The sequence below is a fragment of the Passer domesticus genome, chromosome 4 (assembly GCF_036417665.1).
Source record: "Passer domesticus isolate bPasDom1 chromosome 4, bPasDom1.hap1, whole genome shotgun sequence".
NCBI lineage: Eukaryota > Metazoa > Chordata > Aves > Passeriformes > Passeridae > Passer > Passer domesticus.
In genome coordinates, this window is record NC_087477.1 from 73,446,044 (window position 1) to 73,466,860 (window position 20,817).

General features: G+C 38.6%; 1 protein-coding gene across 1 annotated transcript in view; it reads left to right on the top strand.

Moving 5' to 3' along the window:
- The window catches only part of HTRA3 (HtrA serine peptidase 3), a 25,318-nt gene extending 5,412 nt beyond the window's left edge, over positions 1–19,906 (top strand). Inside the window, exons 2-9 of the mRNA XM_064418782.1 lie at positions 3,249–3,348; positions 5,092–5,314; positions 5,959–6,153; positions 8,719–8,751; positions 9,420–9,534; positions 15,863–15,911; positions 17,599–17,694; positions 18,936–19,906. Coding sequence (XP_064274852.1) covers positions 3,249–3,348; positions 5,092–5,314; positions 5,959–6,153; positions 8,719–8,751; positions 9,420–9,534; positions 15,863–15,911; positions 17,599–17,694; positions 18,936–19,101 — 977 coding nt within the window. The 3' untranslated portion in view covers positions 19,102–19,906. The remainder of the gene's footprint in view (positions 1–3,248; positions 3,349–5,091; positions 5,315–5,958; positions 6,154–8,718; positions 8,752–9,419; positions 9,535–15,862; positions 15,912–17,598; positions 17,695–18,935) is intronic.
- The last annotated feature ends 911 nt before the right edge of the window (positions 19,907–20,817 follow it).

Genomic DNA, 20,817 nt, shown 5'->3' on the forward strand with positions numbered 1-20,817 from the left:
AAAATCTGGTTGATTTGTAGCTATGGATCAGATTGGGGAAATCTAGTTTTTTTTACTAAGAAATGCATAGACAGCTAAGGATTCATGCAGCATAAATTTGGTTTTGTTTCAAATACAACCTGGTTGCAGCACCTTTGAAATCTTGGTTATGCAACATGTGGCTAATCAGATTAAATTATGTTTTTTGCCAAGAGAAATTAGATTTTATTAGTGTGAGATTATTTTGAACACTCAGTAATAACATGGGAAATAATGCACATTATTGAGAGACCTTTGAAAAATTATGTGGCAAATCTCAGAGGGTCAGTGGGTCAAAATCCACAAAGGTGCTGTGAGCTCAGAGCTGTTACATGCTCAGGGCAGCAGAGATCTGAGGGCTGTAAGGGCTCTACAAGGCAGCAGAGCTATGGAGGGGGGAGATACATATTTAGCTTTCTCTTTTAGTAAGGATAGCAGCAGCAGCTAGTGTCTACCAAATAGTGCAAATTAAAGGATAGATTCTACCCCCACAGTTATAACAATTGTATTCAGGGTGACATTATGCAGTATACTCAGTGCTGGATGTTGCTTCCTTCTTCAGTTTCCCAGGCTCAGTTCCTCCCTTTTGATGTATATTGAGGACTTCTGATGAAAACCATCAGTTTAATAATTATCCACTAAAATGCTGTTAACAATAACCAACACTTCAGTTCCCTTAAATAGCGCTGAGTGAATGTGAGTGTGCAGTTACACCTTCCACGTCTGTAGTTTGAGTTCCTGGTGCATCATATAATGTGTTTAAACGTTCTCATCACTGCCAGCTTGCAGAAAATTATTCAGGAAAGATCAGCTTTTTAAGTTTTCACCAGTGTTTGGTCCCCACCAGACAAGAGAAAAAACAGCTCGTCTCTGATCAGCCCAGCTCTTCAGACACACCTTTTATACAAAGCCTGAGTTTCTGCTTTTCTTGATCCTCCTTTGTTTAAGATTTCCCTTTTAATATTGGTGCAGATTTTGATTTTCTTTCAGGTTTGAGCGTTCTTGTCTTCTAACTCCAGCAGGGAGGTTCTGGGCTTCTGCTCAGACAGAGAAATGTTTTCATTCTTGTATGAAAAGAAGATAAACATTGTTTCACTTTTAGTCTCCTCTCTGTATTGCTGCTTTTTATTTTCCTCACCTTTTTTCACGTTGCATTCACTACCTCTTTCAGATACTTTGCCTCCCCCAGATCCTACCTGGAAAGCCACTGCCACCCATGATGTTTGCCTGGTGGCTAGTCAGGAGTGGTCCAGACCTGAGGTTTTTGGCAGGCATCTTCCTGTGCTTGTGGCCATGTACAGTGCTGTATCCATTTGGTCTGGGCAGAACAGTTGAGCACTTAGAAGATGCAAATGGCTTTAGTTGCCCTGACTCACACAGAGCTATGCTGATTTACACCAACTGAAAGGCAACATTCATCCCCAGTTCTGTGCTACTTCATCAGCTGCATGGTCATGTCTATTAAGATAAATGTGATGGCAATGTTATGTCCTGTCAGTGAATACTTGCTGTGTAGGCAAGTGTTCAAAGTCATGTCACTAGACTTCAAAGGATATACTGCATAATCAGGCAAGCTGCTTGGGAACTGAAGGTAAAATAACTCTTCAGTGGCCTTGTAAGCAAAATAAATAACGGTATATTGTGCTTACATTTGACTGTCCTCTGTGATTCCTTTTTGCCATGTCTCTTTTAAACTAAGCACTAAAACAAGCACAGGGACTCTTCAGAGTGTGTGAGAATGTACATAGAAATAATAGACTGAACCTAGTCCTGCCAAGCTGTTCCTTTTGTTTATTCAGTATCACATAAATCTAACTTGCTAAATTTAAGCAGGGTTTCTTTTCATTCAGAACTAAATCCCGTGTCCAGTAACAGGATAAACAACTTGCAGACTTCTGTGAAGATATTCCTAATCTCCTTGGTCTGGTTTCTTCAACTCATTTGCTCCCTTTGGTAGATCCCATATTAATTTTAAAGCTTCAGGCTGTGAACACAAAAGATTGCTATTTGAGTGTGGTGATACATCCCCTATCATATGCTTTACATGTGTGGTAATATGGCTCTGTTATCAGGGTCTGCAGAGAATATGACATTTAGCACAAGCAGTGCTGTTCCTTTGGGATGTTGTGATGCTAAAATCCAGGATGCTGTGGCATTAGAAGGTGGATGCTGTGGTCTTCCCCCCCGCTCTAAGATTGTAATTTCACCTTATTAAATTCACTCTTAATGAATGTTATGTATAGTGCTGTTTAATGTAGTACCATACTGGCTTTTGTCAGACATTTTAGTAATGTATTGCTAGGCCCAGCTGCATGTGACAGCTTAAATGTGAATTTGCATAAATTTTTAGGTGCAAAGGTTGTAATTTAAAGCAGGTTTCTAATGTGTCTACTTAAAAAATTAGAACTTAGGTTTGAATTGTGACTCCCAAATTCTGCAGCTGTGGTACTCAGTATATGTTAGACCACATCTGGAATACTGCATCCAATTTTGTATCTCTTAGTACCAGAAAGCATTGACAAACTAGAGTGAGTTCACAAGGTCATGGGGATGTTTGGGGGGAACTGGACATATCTCCTGTGAGGAGAAACTGAGGGTACTGGGCTTGTTCAGCCTTGGGAAGAGAAAGCTTCAGGGGGACCTGAGAGCAGCCTCCCTGTGCGCCAGATCTATACAGAGGTGCATAACAGGAGGAGAGACAAGGGGCATGAGTTGGAACATGACCTCAGCAAGTTCAGACTTGATGAAGAAAATCCTAAACATCGTGGGGTACAGTGAAGCTGTGAGAAACTTCCCAGGCAGTTTCTGTAATTCCCATACTTGGAGTTCTACAAGTCCCAGCTCTGTTTCCCTTTGTAGCTATGCAGCTCTGAGCAGGAGGTAGAACTAGATACCTCCTAAGGTCCTTTCCAAGTGTGACCAGTCTTATGACCCTTTGTGTCTTTGATAATAACAAGTAGTTGTCCTCAGAAAATTGCTCAAGACAGAACTTACAGACTTGCATAGAAAAGAATGTAGAGCTAAGTGATGCTGATGTTTAATTTTCTCAGGATCACACAGATTGCTAGGTAAGTTTTGAACAATCTTAATGACCTTGACTCCTTTTCCAGTGCTGTTTGGAAACTGTTCTAGTAGGAGAAGCAGACCAAATTAAGGCAGGTTCATCTTGCCTACTTGATTAAAAAAATGTGTTGTCTTATTAACATATCCAATTCTTTCTGCTAGTATAGGTCACCTACAGTCCAGCAGCCCAAGATACAAATTCAACTTCATAGCTGATGTGGTGGAAAAGATTGCACCTGCAGTTGTGCACATTGAACTTTTCCTCAGGTAACACTTTCAATTCTTTGTTTTAGTTGTATTGTTTAACAAAGATCTACAGTGTAGTAACTTTCCTTTTAAATTTGAGGTTCACAAAATATTCTAAAACATTACAGCAGACCCATTTCTACAGAGAACCACGCATTTATGTGTTTTATTCCTGTTCAGTAGATCTGTTCTAATGGGTTTACAGTATTATACAATATATACTGTCTACCCTAAAATAAGTCTGTCTCATCTTTGGAGGTCTCTTGAACTTTTACTAAAATGTTCTGCTTGTTGGACTGTATTTGTTATCTCAGTTTAAATATGTACATATGTATGTATATACACACACATATATATGTATATATACACATATGTATTCATATATATGTGTGTGTATATATATATTCAGACACTGAGGTGGAAAAAAACAGCTTATTTTACTTTTCCAACATTAAATGAGAGGTGGTTTTATTTTGGCAAGAAGAGCATTAAGAGGTAGAGTGTAGAGGAGATGTAGCCTATCTAAACACAGAAATGACTCCTGATAGGAAAGAAACGTACTAAATTTCTTGACCAGCAAATCACCAATTTCAGGATGCTGAAGATGGACCTGAGGTGTCAAGATCAACACTGAGTGTCAAAACAACTTGGGAGGCTTAAATATGAGTCCTCAGAACAGCCTGCTGTCAGAACAAATTATTACAAATATTGCATGTACTCCATTATGTGAATACCTTTCTTTGTGGAATCCTCTCAATTTCCACAGATATAAGAATTTATTGGATAATTTTTGTAGGCTTTTTTAATAGACAAAATCAAGATAATCAAGTATATCAGGAGACGTGGTTTTATGCACACAGTGATTGGTCCTTTGAGAGGATGTTACAGCTGAAGATGCTCAAGATCTTAGCATATGTAGTTAAGATTGTTTTTTCCCTACAAGGAAATGTTTGCCCAGCAGCTTGCTGGATGCTTATTTTGATCCTGCTTTTTCCTGGGATTGGCTCCAATTGTTTACTGCTAAATAGTCCAGAACTTTCAAGTATTATCCTAACCAGGACCATGTCTTGGAAGAAAGACTTTGTTGGGGATTTTCTTGTCTTCTACTATGCAGACACTCTATGATCCCCTAATATAAGGTCATTACAGCCATTGTTCACAGAGAAAATTTGTAATGCCTTGAACAGTTTGTAAAATCTTTTACCTGTCTGTATTGCAGCACATGTTGTTTCCCACCAAGTTTTATCCATTGTTACTGTTTTTCATTTTTTCTTTCACATCCCTAGTCGTTTTGGTTTCCAGACATGCATTTTCCAGTCTGCACTAGTGCTTCATGAATCCCCTTAGACCTCATCTCTTCCTTTATGCCTCTGTCCAGCTGCAAAGTTCCTTCTTCCCCTTTTCCCATTCGTCAGTTCATTTTTTAGCTTTATTATTTCCCTCTTTCAGTATATAATCAGTAACCAGTGGGATCAGATGGGCTCCTTCTCCTTCCTTTTTTATCACCTACACTCTGTGCAAGGAAGTTTATAAAGACAGAATTGGAAACCAAAGGAAAAGGATCCTGCTGATTGTCTGAAAACCTCAGTTCCTATCTCCCTGACTGACTAAAACCAGTCACAATTTTCAGGAAGGGATCCTTTCTTTGTAATTAAAAAAAAAATAAATTATTCTCAGGGTGAAAGGTGTGGTAAGTGATGTCTGATACAATCTTCTCTTAATTTGGTTTGTCTTATGACAGAAAATTGCTTGCTTTTTCTATAGGCACCCTCTCTTTGGTCGAAATGTCCCCCTTTCCAGTGGATCTGGGTTTATTATGTCTGATTCTGGTTTAATTGTGACCAATGCCCACGTGGTGTCAAGCACAAATGCGATATCAGGGAGACAACAACTGAAGGTACAGCTCCAGAATGGAGATACCTATGAAGCAACCATCAAAGACATTGACAAGAAATCTGACATTGCAACAATAAAGATTCACCCTAAGGTGAGTGACATAAACAGGAGAAGGCCTTCATTTGGGCAGTTTCAGTTTCACTTAGTACAAAGTGATTGGCTAGAATATATGTTTAAGGATTCCTTAGAAAGATCTGTGGAAAACAATGTACTGAAATACAGGCCTGGAAATTTCTCATATCTTGGAATTAAATTACTTTGTCTTCTGTGCTAGGAACTGTAAAAACATGAAGAAGAAAAAAAAATGCCACTCAGTTAATATGTGGCAAACTTGTGCTATCTTTACCTAAATACCCAGGCTAATCTTTCTAAGCTTTGTGCCAGCATGCATGGACTGCAAGGTGGGCATAATGCAGAGAGAGTGGCAGTCAACAACTGCTCAATGGTTGGTTTTTATGCTGTTTCTAGGAGGAGGCAACAATCTGCTGGAAAACTGGGAATTTTTAATGCCTTCTTTTCTCAGTGAAACTGCAAGGAACTACAGATAGCTGTTTGTTTTTGAAGGTGGTTAAAAGAGCAACCCTCCTAGCACAAGTTTTGGGTATAGGATAGTGAGTAATTTCTATTAAAGTAATGGAAAGTGTTTGTTCCTAACTTATTTCTAGTTTTTGATCTTTGCAATCAGGTTATTTTCAAGTATGAACTAATGCTTATTTCTTTCTCTGTTTATTTAAGAAAAAACTACCAGTATTGTTACTGGGACACTCTGCTGACCTGAGGCCAGGAGAATTTGTGGTGGCAATTGGAAGTCCATTTGCCTTACAGAACACTGTGACCACAGGTATTGTCAGCACTGCTCAGCGAGATGGCAAAGAGCTGGGCCTGCGGGACTCGGACATGGATTACATCCAGACTGATGCCATCATTAATGTAAGCACGAGGTGTGGGATGAGTTCCACTTCACAGCCTGTCCCCACTGTGCAGCATGCAAGTGGGAGATGAATCCAGCAGCTTTGTTGAACATCAGTGAAACTCTTTTTTTTTCTAAACTCTGTGCAGTGTTTGTAAGGTGTTGTGAAGGGAATGATAAATAAAAGTTCTCCCACTGGGGTTGTCTGTGAGGATGCTGCATAGGTCAGACCCTTTGAATTCTGTAAATCTATGCAGCAACATGGTTGTATCAACCAGCAGTAAATCAAAACATTTCTCTCTCTCTGCTTGCTGAGTTGCTCTGGTCAAGGAAGCTGTAGAATAGAGCCAAAATTTCTTTCATCTCCATCCATTAGGAGCAGATGGAGTAGTCAAATTGAGAGTATGTGCTTCAGTTTAATGACAGGACGCCCAGGTAAGAATGTAAGGAGAGGACTGGAGGTTTTTGTAGCTGTTCTTGTTTTCCCTTTGAACATCACATAATCAAAACAAGAATCAAGGTGGAAAATAGCAAAGTTTGAGGTACGGTTTGGAGCTAAGGGTCCTAGCATTGCATGTTATATGGAAATACATTAAAGTAATGTTCCTTCAGAGCATCTTGGAATGATCCAGAGAGCTTAAGCGAAGTACTTGGGTGTATGTTTAGCTTGTACTGCTTCTAAAAAGAGCACTGCACACATATCTGAGGTGGAAAATGGCCTGAAATTTTATACCTTAAATCTTTTACACGTTGGAAGGAAAATATTTGCAGGATTTATTTGTTGGACTTTAGTGTCAGTTTTGACATAAGAAGAAATAAGTGTTTTACGCACACAGAGTGCTTCACAAGTGGTTATTGTCATAGATTTTTTGAAAGAAATTGCGTGGGGAGGAAAAAAGGTAATTATTTTTTGTGCTAAGATATGACATAAAAGTGAGCTTTTTCAAAAAGCCTTTGTATGACCCAGGAGCTGAACCTTTCAGGACATTTAATTGGAATTACTCTCTTCAGCTGTGCAAGGAGAGTAAGGAAAACTTGTGCATGATGGGCTACTTGGGAGCACACACTGAATTGGTGGAGGAGACAGAACTGGAACATGGGATTCTTGACTTCTTGCCTATACACATTTTTCAAGCTCAGACTCCTTCCTTGTGTATGTACTTAGACTTTTGCTGCCTTCCAAAGCTAATGAGCAGGTTTAGACAAGGATAGCAGAGTGTGTCAAATAATGCTGGACCAAAGGAAGAGTGATAGCAGATGAGGTGAGGAAAATGACACTGAGTTTGAATTGCTTTGCCATCTGGGACCACAAAACATGGAGATGGTCCCTGGCATAAGGATGCTTTGTGCTTAGCTAATGCACTCGTTTCCTCCTGAGAATGGGAGGAGTTTGAGAGTTGGTCTGTTCAGAGCATTCCTGTGGCTCAGCCAAGACTTTCCTGCAGGAATGTGCATGCAGCTGCCTTTTGAGAAATGCTGGGACAGCAGTAACGTAGGGCAGGAGAAAACAGGGCCATGAGGTTCTAAATGGAGCTGTATTGCATGTGCTGAAGGTCTTTCACATGCTTCAAGCAAAAGACAAGTGAATGAAAGGCTATGTGCCAAGCAAGGCTGAAAAATCATTATTTTGGTTTCTTTGTGCCAGTCAGACCTAAAAATCATGTGTGCAGCCTCTGGTCACTGGAGAGATACAATATAAGGATACAATATCTATTTGTTTAATTCAAACTTTGAAGCTGTTTTATAAATTTTAATGTCTATTTTATTCTCCTAAGAATCTATAAGGTTTGCACAGTGCTATCTAAGTATAAACAGTTTGTGTCTCACTTCTCTCTCATACATCACTTAGCTTTTGTTTCTTTTGAGTGGTAAGTTGCTGCTCTTGGCTGTTTTGCAAACCTACTCAAAAACTCTGGCCTCACTCAAAAACAAATTGTTGAGCCAGCTTGAAGATGGACAAGCAACTTCCCCAACTCTCATTTCCTGTGGTCCTGTTACATGTTTCCTTTAAAGGCCATTAGGTATTAGGTAATTTTGGGCTGTTCAGAGCTGCTCTATGCCTTCCCTAGAGAGGCATCTGTGTCTGTGGTTACTAAATCAATCCTCATGTAGTAGCTACCTCATAGCAATATGCTGTGATTAAATATGTAAACCCCTGTATTCTGCTCCAATGGAGAATGAGAGACCAACAGTGTTACAAACCAAAGTGATGAGTGAAACAAAAATTGTACAAGCACCTCACTGAAGTAACTTTAAATAACTATTAATTATTTCAAAACCTTGTTCTGACAGGCTTTAGAAGAATCAAAATACTAGTTTTAGCTATTCAAACTCAGGGTCTGCCTATTTGGAGTGGCTCCTGACTTAATTCCTGTTGCTGAAAAAAAACCTCAACTATAATCATGAGAGGGGTGGAGGGGTGGGATGAGACCTACTCTTAATCTTCTGTGATTGATATTGTGTCTGTCAGTGCTGCCTAAGAAATGACCTCCTCTCTACGTACAAAACCAGTACTGTTTGTGATGAGAGTTGCATTTCCAACAATGAAGTATTAATTTATTGTTTCCTTATGTCATTTTTTACAGTATGGCAATTCTGGAGGACCTCTAGTTAATCTGGTAAGTCCATGTGACTTGGGTTGGTTGGTTGGTTTTGTTTCAAGAGCTAGTTTCATGTTAGTGGAAGAATGTTCTTTTGGAAAGATTAATGGGTCATTCCAGCTTCCATTCATTTAGCTAGTGGTAGGCACATAGCCTGTAGCTAATGCTGAATATGCAAATGAGGTCTCAGTTCATACACCATAGGAGAACATTTTCCCATTGAGTACAGAAAATGTTGCATAGCAGTGAGGAATATTGGGTTTGGAGGGAGCAGTCATGCGCGTTCATGCTGTGAAACGTGGGATGCACAACAGAGATGGAACCTGGCTGACCCACACAACTCTTTCAAAGTAGACTGCTTTAAATCAGCACTGGTTTTGCAGGGCATGACTTGTGGCTGTAGTGGTAGTAGTGACTCCAGTGCCCACTTGGCAGAGGGAATGTCTTGCTGAGTGGTGGGATGTACCTTGGATGAACACACTGTACTGTAATCTCTCTGGCCATCACAGTTAAATGTGAAATGGATCGTGAATCAAAGCCCAGATCCTCCCTTATAAGTAGTGTTTATTTCTTGAGTGATTACAACACTCTAAGATTTCTTACACCAGCTTTCAACATGAAATGCTAGGCAGGGAGCTGGATCCTGTACTTAGGAACAAATTTAATTGGGTGTTGTCTCTCAACAGGATGGTGAAGTGATTGGGATTAACACCTTGAAGGTCACAGCTGGAATTTCTTTCGCAATTCCTTCAGACCGTATCACTCAGTTTCTCACAGAGTCACATGACAAACAAAGTAAAGGTAAGGTCTTCAAGAAACAGTGACATCCTCCAACTAATATCCTGATCCAGGTGAAGTGCCAGAAGACATGGGAGTGGGATCCTATTACTGGAAGGAGCAGCATCCTTCTCCATTATAGAGCGTAACAGACTGGGAAATAGAAAACAATCTCATAGAAGTGGGAGAGACTTTTTATTACTCACACCCCCAAAGAGCAGACAGTGTGAGTATAAATATGGGAAATAGGGCCTCTGAGAATAGTGAGGACACAGATGAATCATCACTGTCTCAAATGATCTTGAGAACAGATGATCATTTGTTTAAGGAGTTTGGTTCTCCTCTTTTCATTATTGTCCAAGCAAAAAGATTAAGATATACTGTAGAAAATAAGGTAAAAGCCTTTTTAAGCACCTGTCCACAGGTGGGATGTAGTCCATAGGACCTGACCTACATTTTATCATGGTCATGTATGTCAGTGCTGTATAATCAGATATTGTGACAGACTCTCAGGCCCTGAGGAAGAAGGGCTGTTACTAATTCGTGAAGAAATATGTGGGAAGATGGGAGAGAGGCAGAAAGAAAGGCCTCTGCACCAGAGAGCGTATAAATCTAAGTATATTGGCAATGACAGCTGCAGTACTTTAGACTTTTTTTACATGCCTGCACCATATCTGTCACCCTGTTCTAGATGTCATACTATAGGCTGCACAGCCAAATCTGATCTAGTAATGCTGCATCCAGGCCAAACCTTCCTTACTCTTTCTCTTGCCAATTTATCTGTCCACACCCTACTACTAATCTTTTACCATGAGTGTTGGCTGCTGCTGCTTCTTCTCTTGAATCTTTTAGTTATTAATCTTGTCTTCTCCTGAGTTCATCCAGTTCTGATGCCAGGGTTGTTTCCCTACAACACTGTCCTCTCAGATACTGTTATTTTGGAAACTTCCCTTAGTCAGCGGTTTTGAAATGTTGTATTTGCTTGTGTATATTGAAAGCATCACAAACCTGATGGGTCCCCACATCTCTGTTTTGCTGAATTCCACAAATCATATTGTTTTCACTGTTGATTTGGGGGAAGGGGGAGGAGCAGTTGAAAAAAAGTTGTTAATTATATGCTGAGAAGTGAATTTTAAAGTAGCTGACATAATTTTATTTCAGTCCACATGTCAAAAAAACATACTTATTCACCCTGGTTACTAACTCATTGTTGGTTTCTGAAACAAATAGGTGTCTCATTAGTGGTGTTACTCTTTAGAATCAAACTGCTCATCCCAATACAGGGAGGAGCAATGACTCAGCCTGCAGGCCTGACCTAGAGCATGAACTCAGGCCTTGTGCAGAGCCCACCATCTCCTGGTACTGGGGCTGCAAAGTCAGTGAAGTCTGGAAATGCAACCACTGAAATCAGTCACCTTGCTCCTTCAGGCAGCTTTACCTCCACAGAATGATGAGCCCAGCTAAGGGCCCAGAGACAGCTTTGACAATGGAAGAACCCTAGGAAAAAATTGTGAAAGATTCAAGTTTATACTGTGCTTGTAACATACAGATTTTTATTTTTAATCATGTCATATAATTCCCTAATTGAAAGAATTCACACTTTCTCTTAGTATCACTGTGACTGTCACTGCTGCAAATATCCTGGGGCACGCGAAATTTTATTATTTATTTTTCAAATTTTTTTTGCTTTTGCTTCTCTGAAGTACATCTTATAATTTTGCTACAGCAGAACAGTCATTTAAAGCCCTTAATGCATAAAGTTTCTAGGGGATATTTTCACCACATATTTGGGACTTAGTTTTCATTTTTTAGGCCTTTAGTAATAATTCTCATGTTTATTGTATAGTTGCTATTTTTTGGCATAATGAATTTATGCAAGCAGAATTTTAGGGATGTTTTTACCATGTTTTCTTTTCTTCCAGTTATGTTTCAGTAATTTTAGTGGGATCCTCCCTTATGGTATGATTAGGTCATGGAAAGACATTTATGGGTATTACCATTTTGCTCTTAATATCATATTGCTTGAAGACGATAACATTCCCTTAGGATATCACTCTTTCCAGATTTATTTTGGCATAGTAGATACTCAATTGTTTAATAAGCTGGACCTTAGTCTTTTGAATTTCAGTTGATCAGATAACTGTTTTATATAGAAGGCATATATATTTTTTTAAATTTCATCTATTATATATAACTTCCAATATCTGATCTATTGAAGAACAGTAGTGGAGAGTGGGGGAAAAGTACAGGATGTCATTTGAATGAAGAATTTGCACTGATTATTATCTGCACATTCTGTATTACCTAATGCAGTATTAAAATATAATAGCACCTAATGTATTTTTGACCAAAGATTTGCCACAGCCTTCATAGAGATGTTTGTCTGTTGAATGGTCTGAAAGCCTTTGCTAATTTTGAGGCTACCAGTAATAAGGTTAATGTCCTTTTATAGTTAGGAAATCTTAAATTGCTGCATGAAGTTAAGTGTCTCCATCTGTATCTGTTGTAACCAGCTGTGTATTCTGTGTTTATGTCTGGAAGTTAACTACATATTTAAACATTGATTTTTTTTTTTTTTTTTTTTTTTTGGTAATTTCTTTTTTAGGAATTTCTCCATTTCAGTCTTGGCTCTATCTGTTCCTAGTTTAGACTTGAGCAGAACAGTAAAACTTGAAAGTATTTTAGACACTTTAAAGTAGAAATCAGTAAGTCAGCAATTAAAAAAAATATTAAAGAGAAAATCCATCCTAAAAGGTCAGCTTGGCCTCTAACAGTGTCAGCAGAAAAGTGAATAAACCCTGTTTCAGATGGGCAAGGGGAAATGGGGGAGTTCTGCATTGGCCACACTCAACAACTCATTTACATGAATCCTCATACAGGGCTTTGTATTGGTTGTGTTGAAACAATATTCTTACCTTTTAATTTGAATGATTATTACTCATAATAATTCCCACAAATCATGAGGGCTGCTTATGAGCCTTGCTAATTATAGATTCAGACCAAGGATTAAATTCAGCTATGCAGTTTATATGAAAGGGACACTGCACACTGTTCAGCATTATAGGCTTGAGCTGTTTGCATGCTTTCTATCTGGCAGTAGAATTGTTCTTAAATGCTTTCAGGGCTGTTCATGTAGTCTGTAAGACGAGCTAGGTGCAAAAGGATTTAGCAGAAAAATGGAAGTTTTGCTGGCACTTGAATAAGAGCAGATCCATTTCTTCAGTTGGAAGTCCTGGTGATATCCTGGCCCCGCTGGAATCAGCTGCATTGGGTATAATTTTGTACCACAGTTACTCAAACCCACAGAAGTTCGAGTACATGCCCCCTTAATTTGGGTATATCAGTTCTTTTTGCTCTAGTTTATAAGTCACAAACATTTCTGCCTTCAGTTGGTGTTTATCTGTCTGTTTTTTCTCTCTATTGTTGCAAGCATCAGTAAATAAAGTGTAACAGTAAGGCAAGTGCTTTCCTTACTGTGGAACAGAAATTTCTGGGAATAGTCAACTGCTTCTAGATACTTGGGGTCAGCTACTTGTGACTTTCTATTAACACAAAGCACATTTAAGTTTAAACTTGTGGTTGAGGCTGTGGTTTGCTTGACTTTGTACCTCTGAATCAGTGTTTAATCTGGCCTGGTGTTTACGAAAATGAGATTAGAGTCTTTCTCTTCTGTGCTGCGCTCCAGCTTTAGGCCACAATGGTTTCACTTTTGCTAAACCTAATTCTTCTGACATATATTAACTACTGCTTGGACACATGACCCTTGTGATGTGCTCCTTAGATTTATGACATCACTTTATTCCAGTTCTCCTAATTTTTTTTTTTTTTGTGATTACACAAGTTGCCAGAATGACAGGTTTTGAGTCTTTCTATTCACAGAGTAGATGTAATATGGCAGTGGTAGTTCCAGGTGCTACATACTGTTCTGCCAGTTGACTTGGCCCCAACATCACTGTGCCTATACTTTGGGAATGATAAAACACTTATACTGGTTGTCTGTGCCTGCTCAGTCTCTGCTGATACTTCAAATAAGATGGACAGTTATATTCTCACTAATCATTGTTCTTGAAAACTTTGATTTTTGTTGAAAATGTTTGACTTGGGTTAAATTCAGTGGAATGGACTTTGTGAAACAAAAGGACTGAATGTTTTTACTTGTGTTTTGACACACAAAATATCTAGAAAGGGGAAAGGGGGGTGCTGAAGTAACCTATGGCTCATAGGTTTTAGTTTTACTTTACACAATAGCCTGCTACTCTTATAGTATGAATTGCTATTTGCAGTATGGCAAACTTACTGCAGAGAGAGGGCAGAAGGCCTTTTTGAATTTCAGTGCATGAACAGGAGTGAATTAATACTTTGACCTGCCCAAACTTGAAGGTAGAATGAGAGCTTTGGTTAAGAATAAGTCTGTAGTTGCAAGATTTAATTTTTTCCCTAGAGCTTTATGTTTACATGTATCTTTAGCCACTGGAGAAATAATTCCCTTTACGACTAGTGTCATTTCTCCTGTGTTTTTTCATCCATGCTGTTCTGTTTCTTCCAAGTCAATTTCTTTTGTCTCTTCTTTCATTTTCATTTTTCATCATGTAAACATTTCTGACTCAGGCTCCAGATTATCTTTGTGTTTCTGCAAATTTCTGCCTCACAGGCAATGACCAGCATCCAATTGTTTAATGCAAAGGGAAAACTGTCACCACAGATGCTGTCACTGATCCTATGAAAGGAATTTCATTATTTAACTGTCCACATTGCATGGACAAGGGGATTATTTTCAGATGGGAGAATTATAGTGTCTGAGTATTTTTAAAAAGTGAAAAATTACATTTCTGCCACGGGGACTGGAGGAGTGCCATGAGCTTGTTCATGGTCATGCCCAAAGCTCTTCAGACTTCAAATTTGAGCAATTGAACTTCTTGACACTCTTACTACAGCTGATTTTGATCTTGCTAGTTTTACTTTAAAATAGAGGAGAGCCAAGCATTTCAGAGCAAAGTAAGGATGACAGTTATGGATGCCAGATTTTTCAGAGTGTAGTAAATCCAATGTTTAGTAGTCAGTGTTTTCAGTGACCCCAATGGAAATATTTGACATGTGTAATATTCAGAATTAAGTCCTTTACTTGGGAGTATTTTTATTGGAAAGAATAAGAGCTAGAGAAGACTGTGTACATCTCCTTTTTCCTCATATGAGAACCTGGAGAAACTCAAAGACCTTGTGAAGTCGTTGTGCTGGAACAAGCAAGGGGAAATATTGTTTCATGCCGGATGTAACTGAGTACTGCAGCACTCACTGCAGGAAGTCATCAAACTGCATTTTTTTCATAAGCCAGCTGTGCAATATCATGGCTTAGTAAAAGCCAACTTCAGAAATGTGGTGTTCTTCCTAAAGGAGTGCTTTCTCATCATTTAAAATTCCACAGAGTCCTGGCGAATCACAGAATTATAGAATAGTTTCTCTTGGAAGGGACCTTTAAAGATCATCTAGTCCAATCCCTCTGCACTAATCAGGGACACCTTTAATTGCATCCAACCTGACCTTGAGTGTTGACAGCTGAGGCATCTACCACTTCTCTGGGCAGCATGTTCCAATGTGTTACTCTCATCATAAAAAATTCTTCCTGATACCTGCTGCCAATCTGCCCTCTTTTAGTTTGAAGCCATTATCTTTTGTCCTATCTTATAAGCCTCCTTTAAATACTGAAAACGTCTTTAAGGTGTCCCTGGAACTGTCTCTTTTCTAGGTTGAACAAGCCTAACTCCCTCAGCCCATCTTCATAGCAGAGGTGCTCCAGCCCTCTTGAGTATCTTTGTGTTCATTTTGGCAAAGGTCTACATGTTTTGGGTGATTTTTTTAAACTTGCTTTTTATTCTTTCGGGTTGAAATAACAAGTCATTTGCTTTATAATCAGTGTGAATCTTTTGAATGCCCTTTCTCTGAAAAGTGGAAACTTAGATTTGTTTAGATTCCATTTCTACATTTTAATAAGAATATTATATGATTAAATTGTCTTGACTGGTTTCAGATTAAATAGTAGTTGGTTATGATATTTTCCATTTACTGAGTTCATGTGATACTAAATCACAGTAATTTCCTGAATTTCCTGGAGGAAAAAGTCTTATAGAGTGTAAATGAGCTTTCTCTCTTACCCTTAGTTGCAGGGAGAGGTATTGTCATTCTGTACACCAAAGCTAATTAAAAAACCAATTTTTTGTACAGATATGTGTGATTTTGTTTAGTTTTGTTAAAATATGATACATTGTTTTAATTTTCAGGTATTTTGGGTCATCAGAACAGTTATTTTTGTCAACGTTTGCCTAAATTTCTTAACCATCCTCTGTGTTCCTTTCAGATGGGAAGAAACGTTTCATTGGCATCAGAATGCTGACAATAACACCTGCGTAAGTATCTTAGAGAGGTAATGGTATGTTCATGCACACAAGATGGGGTCAGCAGTGGTTCAGAAATTCATTCATCTTTCTATACAAATCTCCAGAGATCCAGAAGTGGGCATTGGCTTCTAGGAAATCTGCAGGCATTTAAATGATATAGGTGAAATCTATGTTCTGAGACCTACAAATTCTCTAAATACTGATAGTAGTGGGTGTCCTGATGGCTGAGGGAAAATAGGAAGAGCCTGAACACAGATTTTTGTTCTTGACAAGGACACCTGGCGTTACACCAGGTTTTAGGTGGCATTTAAACAAAATGTTGCTTGCAGGTGACTCTGAGTGCCAATGACAGATCAGCTGATGGAGGGTTTGGTGGTGTTTTATCAGTGCCAGTGGAGGCCATTTGGTGTGAGGTTTGGTGCCTAACCATTAACTAGAAAGAGCTGCTAAAGTGCCAAAGTAAAGCTTTGTGGCTCTGAGTTAACAAAGCCAGAAATGGACACCCTCCTCTAGCTCTTTACTGTGTTTTCCCTCTTACGTTGCTTTGTGTCTTGCTGTTACCCAGATATGTTCTGGATAACAAATGAGGGCTCTTGTGCTGATGTTCTTTCCCAGCAGTAGGCATGTTTCCAATGTGGCAGTAGACTGCAAAATTGAACAAGACAATTTCCAGCTGGGGTTGTAGTAAAGCCATCTTTTTTTCTTGAGTTACTCTCCTGCAATCCTCCCTGAAGGGTCAGATCCTCAGCTGGAATGAATCAGTGTAATGGCATTAACATCACTGATGGAGAGGAGAGACACTCAGAATGTTTCTCTGCATAACTGAGAACATGATGTGAGATTTTACTGCTTTTGGAACATCTAAGGAAGCCATGTAGGATGTCTGCAGGCCTGTTTTCAGAAAAAGACCACTTCCCTTGTTGTGTTTGCTTCAATTATTCAATTGTTAGCTTCCTCAGTACTAAATCAAATAAAGAGAAGCTGTGTAGCCATTTTGGCTTGTTTTCCTTCAGTGGGACCCCAATTTCTCTTGGCAGACATTCCAGTGATCCATCCTTGGTTTAAAATCTTTCTTTCCAGAAATGGGTTTTAACCCACATTGTACACAGACCTGAAATGATGTTGTCATGTCTGAAATGAGGGGATGTTTGTAGAAGCTCTATTTTGCAGGGTGTTCCTGTTTTCTTTCTTTAGAAAGTGATGCACAAAAATTGCTGATAACAATTTGAGGAAACTGAAGTTTCCAGCTCTGATCTGTCTTCTGTCTGGAGTTATCAAAAACTCTATTGCTCTAGATAAAGACAAATTAAGAATGACTTGCAAAATAAACAAAGTTAGCAAATTTCTGCCCTGTCACCAGCATTAATTCTTAAAACCCTTTTGTCCCTGAGAGTGCTCCTGTTCTTGTGCTCATGAAAAAGGTCCTCTGTGCTACTGCTACAAAGAGCCAAAGTCAGATTCTTGCAGGAGATTTACAAGACCATTAAGTTTAGCATGCTTTGCACAGGTAAGGAGTTTTGCCGCTCTTAAAATTTATGTAATTTGTTTTAATCAGGTTCGAATCCCCTACATTTTCATCACAAAATAGATAAATGATTAATTCTTTTACTTTTTGTCACAAAAAGTTTAAATAAGTAAGAATATTAACATGCTTTTGTAGTGCAATCAAATTCTGTATAACTTTGTTCTCCTTTAGCTTGGTGGAGGAACTGAAACACAGTAATGCTGATTTTCCTGATGTCAGAAGTGGAATTTATGTGCACGAAGTTGTTCCAAACTCACCTTCTCATAGGTAGGTAGAGCATATTGTTTTCTTCACCACAAATAAATCTCCAGAGATACTAAAAGTTAATATTTCTTTTTATATTCAAATATTTCCTCATACCAGGCTCGATCTGTATTTAAACAATTAAAAATTGTGCCTTTAGGTTTAAAATATTTGTGCTAAGATTCTGCTCACCTCTACAAAAATGAAGCATTTCGGAACTATTTAAGTAATGGAATTGTTTAGGTTGGAAATGACCCTTAAGATCATGAAGTCCAACCATGAACCCAGAACTGCCAAGGCCACCAGTAAACTCTGTCCTTAAGTGCCACTTCCAGCCATCTTTTAAATTCCTCCAGGGATGGTGACACCACCTCATTCCTGGGCAACCTCTTGCAGTGTTTGAAAACCCTTTCTGTGAAGGAATTTTTCCTATTATCCAATCTCAACTTCCAGTTGGACAACTTCAGGTCATTTCTTCTTGTCCTGTCACTTGTTACTTGTAAAAAGAGACTGCCACCCACCTCACTACAACCTTTGATGAAATTATGAAACACTAACAGTGTGCAAAGGAAAAGAACATCCCAAATACAATGAACTAATTTGACGAGTTTTGTGAAGTATGTTGAATATTAATAAACAGAAACTTGGGTTAAGTTTAAGCAGGAAACAGAATAGCATTCACATAAGGCACTGTCAGAGCTGTTATCTGAGACAGTGCTTAATCTTAAAGGAAGAGGCTCTTCTACAGAACTGTTGCAAAATAAATAAAATATTTCTAAAAATAGTTTTAGGAAGATCAAAAGCAAAAGTAATAAAAGCAACTATTCAGGATTACATTCGAGCAGCAAGAGAGAGAAATAATTTCCCAGTATTTTAGCTGGTGTACTTTACTTGTCTTGAAATGTTGCAGTTTTAATTTTCAACTCTTGAAATACATATTGGTGGCATAAAAGCATGGTCTTGCAAATGGACTGAGTAAAATGAATCAGTAATAGATAAAAGCCTTTTTTTTTCCTCTTTGTAATTTACTGTAGTTTTGTAGAAGACATGAGAAAATTGTTTTTGTTGTTTAAGAAAAAAATCCTCAGTGAAATAACCTGAGCCTTATTTTGCATTTAGCAAGTGCCACCTGTCATTATTTCACATCAGGAGGCTGGAATTTCCCCTCAGTGGAGACTAAAACAAATAAAAATGTATTGCATTTGCAAAAGGGGTTGGTGAACAGCCTGTGTACTTTCCTTAGTGCCTTTTTCTTGCCTTTGCAGAGGAGGGATCCAAGATGGAGACATTATTGTGAAAGTCAATGGGCGTCCTTTGGTGACCTCCAGTGACCTGCAGGAGGCTGTGATGAATGAATCACCTCTACTACTTGAAGTTCGAAGAGGAAATGATGACTTGCTATTTAACATTGAGCCTGAAGTTGTCATGTAAATAGAATTGAGGGAGCTCTCACCATAATTAAACTCACTTATTCTGGAACACTAGATACCTCCTTTACAGCTACAGTAATTATACTTCCTGTTGACTAATGACAAGGTGGACTAACTTAATTGCCTGAGCCATTTCTGTACATAGTAGCTAGAATGACTTCAAAGATGCCATTTATAGAAGATTTACAATTCATAGAAATTTAAGAACTGTGTTCTGGGGAGGAGGAGAAAAACTGATTTTGGGTAGCTTGTAGAAATGGGTCCCACTTCCTGTACCTGCAGATGCAGAGCAGATTCAATTCTGCATATGGAAAGATCCAAATACTACTGGAAGTGAGGAAGTATATAAAAGAGGGAATTATTCTTAAACTACAATCAGGGCTGCAGCAGACCCAAGTTTTCACAATGCAAAATTGAGCTTTTTTTTTTTTCCTTTTATGTAACTTTTTCAATGTGAACCTATTATTGGCAAAGCTTGTTCTTAGTGCTTCTGTGCTCCATGTCAATGCAGGTAGATGAAATCTGTAAATATTGAAAGGAGCAAAAATGGTGTCAGGCTATAGAGTGTTACACCTAGGTCATGCGATTTTTGGAATATAGTAAATGATTCTTATAGAATTAATGCCTTATATATAAATCAAAACGATGTGCTGAACAAAGTTAAGTTTGAGAAAGTGCACAATTTTTTAAGAATTTGATACAAACTTGTTTTGCATTTTTACTGATAAGCTTTGCTGTAAAATTGTTACACTACTTTTGGCTTTGACTGTATGTTTCTACTGTAAGATTAAAGTTTACACAAATCATCTGTGGTTGTAAACCTCTTTTTAAACAAGTATGTCTTCCCTGCTTCTTCTGTCTCACTGGAATAAGCTCTCCCAAGAGAAAATTTTCTTAGAGGAAATTGGGCCCTGATGTTATTAAAACCCATTGCATCCCTTTCATATAATTATTCTGCCCTTATTTAGACTATGTTTAGAAATGCTTTTCACACAAGTCATTTATTTACACTGTGTTCTTCCATATTTATGAATTGTGCCTTGATGTCACTTAGAGAGTATCAAGTTGGGGTCCTGTTGTCCTCAGTTCCCTCTGTACGTGATGAGAAGCAGAAGGGAAGCACACCAGTAACCATAACTCTAGTTTTACAGCTAGAGCATGTGAGACTTCTGTGTAATGAACCCAGGAGAGATTGCTAGGAGCTAAATCCAGATCTCCTAGGTACCCCAAACCAAACAAGTATCTTCTCCCTTAGTGAATATTGCTTCATTTCCCAAAGAGGCAGAGGAATGTTTCTTTCTGAAGCATTTTCCATATCAAGCTGTGCTTTCCAGACCTGTTTCTCATGTCTTTGTTGCACTGATGCAAAAAGGAATTAATCTAGGCATGAGGTTGCCATCATGCCTAGACTTTCTGGTTCTACCAACTCACTTATGTGTGACAAGCCTTGCATCTTCAGTTTTGTACAGTGCCAGACATGTGGAAAAGCACAATCTGTTCCCTCCTTGCTGGCTGACTGGGACTGCAGCTCTAAAGTTCAGAGGTGGATGGGGTACCTTCCTCTTAAAAATGAACAGAAATGTGCCTGTAATGATGGCTTCACCCCCCCCCCCCCCCCCCGCCGCTGTTTTCACACCACAAACAAAAAATGCTTAGTTGTACCTGTTGAATATTCCAGTTCCTTTATGTTAAGATGCAGTCTTAGCATCCAGGCTTG